General features: G+C 42.8%; 1 protein-coding gene across 2 annotated transcripts; it reads right to left on the bottom strand.

Annotated features, from left to right (window-relative positions):
- Window positions 1-747: 747 nt before the first annotated feature.
- Window positions 748-10,246, bottom strand: LOC124126820 (thialysine N-epsilon-acetyltransferase-like). Of its 2 annotated transcripts, none has more exons than XM_046490345.2 (6): window positions 10,018-10,246; window positions 6,623-6,732; window positions 5,582-5,633; window positions 4,102-4,173; window positions 2,852-2,997; window positions 748-1,666 (listed from the first exon to the last, which is right to left on the bottom strand). In XM_046490345.2, the coding sequence occupies exons 1-6, from the start codon at window positions 10,112-10,114 to the stop codon at window positions 1,490-1,492; spliced, it is 654 nt and encodes a 217-aa protein (XP_046346301.1). In that variant the 5' UTR covers window positions 10,115-10,246; the 3' UTR covers window positions 748-1,489. The 2 variants fall into 2 exon arrangements, with proteins under 2 accessions (XP_046346301.1, XP_046346302.1); XM_046490346.2 differs by having other exon boundaries at window positions 6,623-6,867; window positions 10,018-10,153.
- Between the last annotated feature and the right edge of the window lie 797 nt (window positions 10,247-11,043).

Here is an 11,043-nt window from a genome sequence, read left to right as displayed (position 1 = left end):
GGGTTGGCTGATTGGGTGGTCAGACTTGCTGGGTTGGCTGATTGGGTGGTCAGACTTGCTGGGTTGGCTGATTGGGTGGTCAGACTTGCTGGGTTGGCTGATTGGGTGGTCAGACTTGCTGGGTTGGCTGATTGGGTGGTCAGACTTGCTGGGTTGGGTGATAGTGTGGTCAGGCTTGCTTGGTTGGCTGATTAGGTGGTCAGGCTTGCTGGGTTGGCTGATTGAGTGGTCAAGCTTGCTGGGTTGGCTGATTGTGTGGTCAGGCTTGCTGGGTTGGCTGATTGGGTGGTCAGGCTTTCTGGGTTGGCTGATTGGGTGGTCAAGCTTGCTGGGTTGGCTGATTGTGTGGTCTGACTTGCTTGGTTTGGTGATTATTATTATTATTATTATTATTATTATTATTATTATTTTAATTATACCAAAGGTATCAAGGTACTATTATCTGTTCAAATGTGGTGTGGTTTTATTTGTTCCAGTTTTCATTCCAGTTATCATTCTCAACTCCCTGGGGTGTATACAACACAAGCTCTCTACCAGCGCTAGAAGGTTTTTACACCTACCTCACATGTTGGGTACCCAGTCCCTGCTGGGTGAACAGAGGCACATTTGAACTAAGTCACTTGCCCAGTGTGACACCACACGTTCTGACACTTGTGTTGCGGGTGTATGTAAGTATTCGTGTTTCCACCATCGGACGAGTGGGTTGTTTTTTGTGCACAGGGCGAAGGTACTGTTCACAAGGGCCTGTTGACATTTTAATCCTGAAAAGCACGTTTTATTTCCAATGAAGTTAAATTTATGTGTTCACAAAACCAATTTGCGTACAAGATGACAACCTCCGACACTGAAGGGACAAACTTTACTTACACTGCTCACATGCCAACATATTCAGAGAACCTTTTGGAGAACGAAAACCTGGAATGTCTTTTTCTTTTTTTTCCCGCCTGTTGACCAGGATTTTAAAAAGAACTAATATAGCTACAAGGCTCAGAAGTTGGCCTGACCAATGAAGAAATAATTGCATAACACTTCACCCTTCTATTGGTACAAACATCCAACATGTATTTCCATTGCCCTCGTGTTCATCTGTTGTATGGAAGCCTTTGTCGTTTGCTTGCATATTCCTGTTTACTATTTTATTGTTACCTTATTTAACTAATGTTGCAGATGTTCCAGAAGAAATGTCGTGAGACACAGAGTCTTTTGGACAAAACATATACATTTCATTTCTTATGCAGCTCTACCCGTAGTGTTGAAAGAAAAGATTTTCCATTTTGAATATTGACAAGGTGAAGCCTACTTTTTGAATAAGCACTAACTTGTCCCTCTACTGGTACATTATCTGTATAGGTTCGACTGGCCTGGTGAAATTAAAGCTGTCTGTGGATGGCAACACTACTTGAAATTGATTAACTCATTCGTCCCACATTATGCTATAAAACACATATAGCTGACCCCCATGAGGTCAACGTGTTCAGAGTTCACCACTTCACTCTGATACTATCTTTGAACAGGCCGTTGTCATGGCGTCTTCGTCTAATGTGAATGTCATGAGGTTATCAGTGTTTGTTTCCACAGCACCTAATTGTTTGTAGAAGTTGATACCGCTTGTGTTCCCTCGTTTGGCCATCCACTGCATATATCCACAACCCCAGGACAGGGCTAACTGCAAAGCAACAGTGAAAACGATGGCAGCGAGGATGAAACACACAAATAGAGTCAGGCAGATAGGGTTAGATCACTGCATTCATAGTGAACAGGTTACGCTAACACAACGACAGGAAACCAGCCTTGACCTATTTACGCGGCTGTGGTGGACAACTGTTAAAAGAGTCGCCAAATGCGGTTTTATTTGTTCCCCGGCAAGTGGATCAGTTTGCATTCCAGTTATCATTCTCAACTCCCCGGGGAGTGTACAACATAAGCTACCTTCGAGCGCTAGAGGGTTTTTACACCCGCCTCACATGTCGGGTACAGAGGCACATTTGAACTAAATCACTTGCTCAGGGTGACACCACACGTTTTGACACTTGTATTTCGGGTGTATATAGTATTCGTGTTTCCACCATCTGGTCATCTGCCAGTGGGTTATTTTGAGTGCACCGGGTGTATGTACTGTACACTAGGGGTATTGACAACTTTGAAAAGACATGTGAACATTGTTGGTCCCACGTCACCGGAAGGATATGATCTAAGCACCTGGGACTTGCTAGCCTGGCTCTTTTGACCGCTTGCCCACTCTGCCCTTGTCTGTCGATGCTCCAACCAACATGTCTCTCGCTCATGCGTCCCTGACAGATATAGTTTACCAACTGACCTATTTACACATGTACAAGTGTACAATGTTATCTATCCACCTCACGTCACACGCTCTGTGTATCAGGTAAACAGGCCTAGCCACAGTTTAAGATAACGTACCGAGGACTCAGTAAACACCCTACTGATGCGGGAAGTGAGTGCATGTTGTTTAACGCGTCATTTAGAAATAGTCAGAAAATGTATCACAAAGGCATGTATATAATCAAAGAGCCTTGTCATCGTGTATGATGTACACTCAACGAAGCCCGACCAGTTGGCTATCACGACAACCATGAGGTATAATGGTGGCCTAATGTGACCCGGAATCCCCACAACATAAGGCATATCTCAACCGTCACTTCAGTGTTCATGGATGTGCATATCCTCACCCTAATACCCTGTAATGGTTTTTAACCGTTATCGTTTTGAAACAATTTAATTCATACAGTTAGCTTATTATGTATTAATATATTGCTAAATGTCATATGAAAGTTGCAGGATGCATGCAGCTGGAGTCAAGCCCCTCATACTCTGCACTGTTGGACGACGTTACCTTCATTGCAGAAGCCCACAGTGCTGATCCGACCCCCTTCCTTCTGAAGTCCCTTTCCACAAACAGGTCCTCCACGTACAGGAAGCGCCCAGTCAAGGTGGTGAAGGACCACATATACATCAGGTAGCCAACAAGCCGGGATCTGCCTGGAAGAGGTGAAGTCAGACCTCATGGTCACGTAATGGGAGGGCGGAGAAAGGGCTTCCTACGTCCATTGAGGCTGTTCATTTTAGTTGTCACACAAAACCACAAACTAATCTAGGTACGAAAACTTGGTGATACTAAGCACAATTATGCTGGCATCTTCATTGTATTACAGTCAGTACTTGTGACTAAACACCCCATGTCATACACCATCATGCTGGCATCTTCATTGTATTACAGTCAGTACTTGTGACTAAACATTCCATGTCATACACCATCATGCTGGCATCTTCATTGTATTACAGTCAGTACTTGTGACTTAACATTCCATGTCCTACACCATCAGACTGGCATCTTCATTGTATTACAGTCAGTACTTATGACTAAACACCCCATGTCATACACCATCATGCTGGCATCATCATTGCATTACAGTCAGTACTTGTGACTAAACATCCCATGTCATGCACCCCCATGCTGGCATCTTCATTGTATTACAGTCAGTACTTGTGACTAAACATCCCATGTCATACACCATCATGCTGGCATCTTCATTGTATTACAGTCAGTACTTGTGACTAAACATTCCATGTCATACACCATCATGCTGGCATCTTCATTGTATTACAGTCAGTACTTGTGACTAAACATCCCATGTCCTACACCATCATGCTGGCATCTTCATTGTATTACAGTCAGTACTTGTGACTAAACATTCCATGTCATACACCATCATGCTGGCATCTTCATTGTATTACAGTCAGTACTTGTGACTAAACATCCCATGTCATACACAATAGCGTTACATTTTGTTCCAAACAGCAGAGGCAAAAACAGTCGTCAATGTACAGTCGTCAAGTTGTGGGTGTTCGGTGAATCTGAGTTTATGAACAATATGCTTGGGATATAGCGTTAGTGCTTTGCTTCACTTGATACTGATGGGTGCAGTGAGTTGGGGAATACATGTGCATATATGTCGCATATAGAAACACTAGAGTTTAGAACACGGTGCGCTGACCGGGACTACAGTCGACACATTACACGTCCGTTAACACGGTGTTCTGTAGAACACATCAGTGAATCAAGGTGGGCTTGACGTGACTCACCTGTTGATTGTGTCTCTTCTGCCACGAAACAATCGAACACTTTCTTCTCTCCAAAGCCATCTCTTTTCAAAGCTGGAATGATTTCAGCCACTGAGTTTTAACAGTCCCCCTACATGCAGTCAGATGAAGCATTTATCAACACCCTATACCAGAACTCAACCCCACCAATATGTCATCAGTAGAATATAACATCTATTTCCTTGCAGAACAGCTTCTGCTAAAGCTCCTCTCCTGGAGAAAAGATATTGCTACTATTATATGATGGATTAATGCCGCATCAATCACCATGGTGACAGCATCTAATACTGAGAAGTCCAGTTTATCCTTGGATTCCCTGCTACAGTTGCAGGAATAACTTCATCAAAACAATTGAAGGTCAATACAGTAAACTACGGTTATAACGAACTAAAAGGGACCACTAATTTTATAAACATATATACAGCATATATACCGCAAATGGCTGGGACCAAAAAAACAGTTTGTTATATCCGCCAGTTCGTTATAAGCGTGTTCGTTATAAACGTAGTTTACTGTATATTTGAAATGGTCTCACATACCATGACTGCAAACCAACCACTGGTGTCAGTGCCGCAGACGAGACTATTTACACTTGTAGACTGCACACCAAACACTGTTGTCAGTGCCCCAGACCAGACTATTTACACTTGTAGACTGCACATCAACCACTGGTGTCCGTGCTACTGCTGTTGCTACTATTGCTACTGCTACTACTACTACTGTTACTACTACTACTATTACTACTACGACTACTACTACTACTGCTGCTGCTGCTCCCACTTCTACTGCTGCTACTACTACAACTACTGGTGCTGCTGCTGCTACTACAAGAACTACTACTACTGCTGCTGCTAATGCTGCTGCTACTACAACTACTACTGCTGTTGCAACTAGTACTACAGGCTGCTGCTCCCACTACTACTACTGCTACAACTACTACTACTACTACTATTACTACTACTACTACGACTACTACTACTGCTGCTGCTGCTGCTGCTCCCACTTCTATTGCTGCTACTACTACAACTACTGGTGCTGCTGCTACTACTAGAACTACTACTACTGCTGCTGCTAATGCTGCTGCTACTACAAATACTACTGCTGTTGCAACTAGTACTACAGGCTGCTGCTCCCACTACTGCTACTACTACAACTACTACTACTGCTGCTACTACTAGAACTACTACAACTACTACTACTACTACTACTGCTACTACAACGACTACTGCTACTACTACAACTACTACTACTGCTACTACTAGAACTACTACTACTGCTACTACAACTACTACTGCTACTACAACTACTGCTGTTACTACTACTAGAACTACTACTACTACTACTACTGCTACTGCTACTACAACTACTACTGCTGTTGCAACTAGTACTACACGCATTTTCTGCTGAGAACGTTGGAGGTAGAATGTTCGTAGTTTTCTATTGAGAAACAAAGCTCACTTACTCTTGACATTGGTCTTCAAGAGATGAAGGTTGCCTTCGTGTGTGGCAAAACCCTGTAAAGACATACGGACAACCCTTAACATGGACTACAAAATGACTGTAGGTTAAGAATTAGGAGATGTGTTTTTTACACGTCACGTGACAAGAGAAGGATTAAACATAAATTAAAATGACAGGTAGTGGTATATGCTTTCCATATCATACGACAAACATAGAGTGCTGGTGACCTGTTCTACCCCGGAATGTGCACTGAGATTCTGGGATACGTCATAGACAAACACAGAGTGATGTGACCTGTTCTACTCCGGAATGTCCACTGAGAGTCTGGGACACTGCATGGACAAATATCGAGTGTTGGGTGCATGTTCCAAGCCGGAATGTCCATGGAGAGTCTGGGATACTTCATACACAAACATAGAGTGCTGGTGACCTGTTCTACACTGGAATGCCCACTGAGAGTCTGGGACACTAAGTACGAAAAGGATATAGAGTGATGTGTCTTGTTTTATTCAGGGATGATGGGTGCTCTTTCTTTATTTAGGTTTTGAGTGGAAAATAACCCCAAATGTACAAGATGAAATGTACTCGTCAATTTAATATCGAACCACCTGAGTGCTGATCTTCATCGGTAACTTTTGTACAGTATTTGTTATATGACAACCCAACGTGTTAATACATGTATTGATGGAAACTCATTCCCGATTGGAGAACCGGTAAATTGAACGATGCACATCGTTTAGCATGTTTGCTACTGATAAACAATATGATGTAGTGAAACCAGATTTGGAATTGCGGTTGGACATGAGGTGTATCAGAACTTGTTTCTTGTTTGTTGTTTAACGCCGCTCTATCTATCTCCACACGTGTACCTATCTGCCCATGCATACCGCTGTCTACCTATGTATGCCTGTATCTACCTATGTATGCCTGTGTCTATGTATGTATGCCTATGTCTACCTATGTGTGCCTGTGTCTACCTATGTATGCCTGTGTCAACCTATGTATGCCTGTGTCTACCTATAGCTCAGCTTGTTTCGCTCACCTGCATCAACCGTACTATCTCATCACAGTCGTCCTCGCGAGCTTCTCTCACTGAAAAGTCGGCCATACTTGAAGCTGTGTTATCACATTGTGATCTCTCGTTTCCGTGACCTACGAAAGACAGGGTTATCCAGGTCGGTGTTCCAGTATCAGACGAGAAAACCCATCCCACGAGTGTCAGTCAACAGAGTCATGAGGTCGTCTACTCGAGTTGGACCATTATCCGAATAGAGTCATTGCTCCAATCTATCGAGAAGAGTAACTGTGCTGTGGTCAGTCAATAAAGCCATTTCTCGATATTGCAAGATAACATCAGTTCTGATATGTTAGTAATATAACTTGTATGTGCATATCGGTGTGTGTGTGTGCGTGTGTGTGTGTGCGTGTGCGTGCGTGTGTGTGTGTGTTAGTGTGCGTGAGTGAGTGAGTGTGTGTTTGTGTGTGTGTGTGTGTTTGTGTGTGTGTTTGTGTGTGTGTAAGGGTAGAATAGGTCTTCAGCAACCCATGCATGTCGGACGATGCGACAAGCGGGAACGGGTGGTCAGGCTCCCTGACTTGGTCGATGCATGTCATGGTATCCCAATTGCGTTGATCGATGCTCATGATGTCAATCTCTGGATGGATGGTCTGGTCAAGAGTCGATTATATACAAACCGCCTTCATATACGAGCCGTTGCTGTAATATTGCCGAGTGCGGCGTTAAACAACAAGCAACCATCCAGTGTGTGGATATGTGTACAGGTCAGTGTGTGTGGATATGTGTACAGGTCAGTGTGTGTTGATATCTGTACAGGTCAATGTGTGTACATATGTGTACAGGTCAGTGTGTGTGGATATGTGTACAGGTCAGTGTGTGTGGATATGTGTACAGGTCAGTGTGTGTGGATATGTGTACATATCGATATGTGGATGTGTGTATAGATCACTGTGTGTGGATATGTGTGCAGGTCAGTGTGTGTGGATATGTGTACAGGTCACTGTGCGTGGATATGTGTACAGGTCAATGTGTGTGGATATGTGTACAGGTCACTGTGTGTGGATATGTGTACATGTCAGTGTCTGTGGATATGTGTACATATCGATATGTGGATGTGTGTATAGATCACTGTGTGTGGATATGTGTACAGGTCAATGTGTGTGGATATGTGTACATATCGATATGTGGATGTGTGTATAGATCACTGTGTGTGGATATGTGTACAGGTCAATGTGTGTGGATATGTGTACATATCGATATGTGGATGTGTGTATAGATCACTGTGTGTGGATATGTGTACATGTCAGTGTGTGTGGATATGTGTACATATCGATATGTGGATGTGTGTATAGATCACTGTGTGTGGATATGTGTACAGGTCAGTGTGTGTGGATATGTGTTCAGGTCAGTGTGTGGATATGTGTACAGGTCACTGTGTTTAGATATGTGTACAGGTCAGTGTGTGTGAATCTGTGTACAGGTCACTGTGTGTGGATATGTGTACAGGTCAGTGTGTGTGTGGATATGTGTGCAGGTCAGTGTGTGTGGATATGTGTACACGTCAGTGTGTATGGATATGTGTACAGGTAAGTGTGTATGGATATGTGTACAGGTCACTGTGTGTGGATATGTGTACAGGTTACTCTGTGTGGATATGTGTACAGGTCAGTGTGTGTGGATATATATACAGGTCAGTGTGTATGGATATGTGTGCAGGTCAGTGTGTTCGTGTTTGCAGGTCACTGTGTGTGGAAATGTGTACAGGTCAGTGTGTGTGGATATGTGTACAGATCACTGTGTGTGGATATTTTTTTCTGACACAAATTAACATATCAAACTGGTGTGTATAAAGGTTCACAGCTGTTATATCGATATTTGTCACTTAAAAGTAACAGGACTATTGTATCAACAAACCCCTTGGTTAGATGTGTTATGGATATACTAGACAGCATTGGATTATCTTATGTATTTAGCAATCCGTCAATTTGCACAACAAAGTGGCTAGTGTCAGAAGAAAAGCAAATACTTGAAGATATTTTTTTTCAGAAATGGAGAAGATGTTAATTCTAGTTCTAAAGGATTATATTATAAATATTTAAAGGACACTCCGGTTCTCGATAAATATCTTCTATTGCCAAAACGAATATCAATTCCAATACTACGATTTCGAAGATGTAATCATAATTTACCTAATGAGACTGGTCGATGGAAAAAAATCCAAAGGAAAATAGAACCTGTAAATTATGTAATTCTTCATCTATTGCTGATGAATTTCGCAACTATTTCAGAGGTAATTTTTTTAAAAGAGACAGGCAAACATTTTGATCATCATACTATACTGAATGGCCAAATATTATAAAATTTGTAAAACTCTTATCAACAAAAAACACACAGGATCTAAAGAATTTATCGAGATTTAGTGTACAAATGTCCATTAGTATTAAAAGTGCTAGGTAATCACATGTTGTTATCAACTGCGATCTTGTCTGCTATTTGTACATATACATACTGGGGGCACGGGTGGCCCAGTCGTCTAAGGCGCCGTGATTCGCTGTGCCGAGTTGCGTCCCTTGGGCACGCCAGAAACCTATGATTGTGGGTTTGAATCCCGGTTCGCCCCGATTATGTTTCTAGGTTTGTCAGCACCATACCCGTGCTCTTCGGGCTTTCCTCCCACATTAAGCTGACACGCCGTGATATGACTGGAATACTGTTAAAAGCGGCGTTAAACCCAACTCTCACTCACTCACTCACTCACATATACATACTTATTTATTTAATGTGCTCTTGTACCACCTTTTGTGGTTTTTGAGAATTAACTTATTCTGATTCAGTGAAAGGTAGTATACTGACCAGCAAAAGAAACTACACTATGTGGTATCATACCATGTCAGAGATCTGATTGGTCTACGTGATCTTGATAAAATACTTTATCATACCTCCATGTCAGAATGATGAGATCTGATGGGTCAACGTGATCTTGATAAAATAGTATGTTTCCAGCCTTGGAGGGAAATTAATTTCTGAGAGGCAGAATAAATCTCTTATACCCCGACATCGAAGCTTTTTCCGAATCAATGAAAGTCACGTGCCATAGCACAAGCTATCCTCTTCTCAATCGATCAATTTTTAATTTGTTTCAATTCTTTTGCACTGTCATAATAAAACATGTAGGTAAGATATGTTCGTTGTAGCAGGATCACTCAGGGCACTTGGGGTTTTTATGCGTCCCAAACCTAACGCGCGACTCCCCATGTACTCCTCGTGATACAGCTACAACTGTAAAACCAATCGCAGAAAATCAACAGATATGGCGCCAACTGAATATATTTTAATGTAGTTCACTGAATTCTGTGTAAAGTCGCTTGCGCGCACAGCATGGTTACAAGATACAAAGGGATATAAAAAGAACAACTCACAATATTCGTCAAAGCAGAAATTCGCCCAGACAACAGTAACATGCGATGTGTATCGGCAGAACAGAGAGTATTGGTATGTGACTTGTGCGCCATGCATGACATCGTTGTGAGACACTCGTAGAACAATCACAAGGTTGTTGTCACGATCCCCACAGACAGGGCCGACTCAAGGCAGGCAGACCGCGTGTTGCACCAAACAAACATCTTTATTTACCTACTCTTCATTTGAGGGACCGCCTCATGATTGTGACGTTATCAGAGTCAACTGCTCTCGACATGTTGTCAGCCGCGTCGCTGTATCCAGACGACGATGTGACCATGGTATTCAAGCCCAGAGGATCATGATAGTGATTCATAAACACATGCTCATAATATAGTCGGAATTGTACAATGTACTCTGCTTTATGCAGAGATTTCTATTGGGTATGGAAAGGGGTTTGTCGCTTTATTTGTCAACATCGACGTCAAAGGACCGAGGTGGGCGCGCATTGTGCAACTATGGAAGAACAGGAACTGTCATAGGGACATGTTTTCTGAAGACACCAGGTTCCAGCTCTTCAGAACAGATACGTGTGTATCGTCGTCGGGAAGAAGGCACAGCTCGTTCTTGTGTCACAGGACTGTATTTTGGACGTGGCAGCAGCATGCTTTGGTCGGGATTTGTGGACAGGAAAAGACGGAACTTGTGGTGTTGAATCTAGCAGCACAATGTGACACCGACGCAGTATTGTGTAGTTGTACTTTCCAACAACAGAAACCACGTTCCAACATGACAACGCACGTCCATATACAGAACGTATCGGCCGTTACATTCAGCAGGTCGGTAATTTGGTGGTTAAGTGTCGCTCTCCTGAACTGTTGCCGATTAAAGATCTTTGGGACCATCTTGACCTTCAGATTAGAACACGATCTCACCCTCCAACAAGTATAGGAACATTGATAATGTATTTCGACGTCCAATGAACTCAGCAAGGCGTCGCCAATGGCGGACACGAACGCTATCGACTGTTACTATATGGATTCCTT

This window comes from Haliotis rufescens, unplaced genomic scaffold (genome assembly GCF_023055435.1).
Source record: "Haliotis rufescens isolate VD_foot unplaced genomic scaffold, xgHalRufe1.0.p SCAF_9, whole genome shotgun sequence".
In the NCBI taxonomy this organism is placed as follows: domain Eukaryota; kingdom Metazoa; phylum Mollusca; class Gastropoda; order Lepetellida; family Haliotidae; genus Haliotis; species Haliotis rufescens.
This window is presented reverse-complemented; position numbering and strand designations above follow the sequence as displayed.

Excerpts from the sequence above, each read along its gene's own strand:
- LOC124126820 (XM_046490345.2), bottom strand. The coding sequence starts at position 10,114 with ATGCATGGCGCACAAGTCACATACCAATACTCTCTGTTCTGCCGATAC. Across the intron at positions 2,998-4,101 it reads AGAAGAGACACAATCAACAG|GCAGATCCCGGCTTGTTGGC; the intron begins GTGAGTCACGTC and ends CACCTCTTCCAG. Across the intron at positions 1,667-2,851 it reads TGTGGGCTTCTGCAATGAAG|TTAGCCCTGTCCTGGGGTTG; the intron begins GTAACGTCGTCC and ends GTTGCTTTGCAG.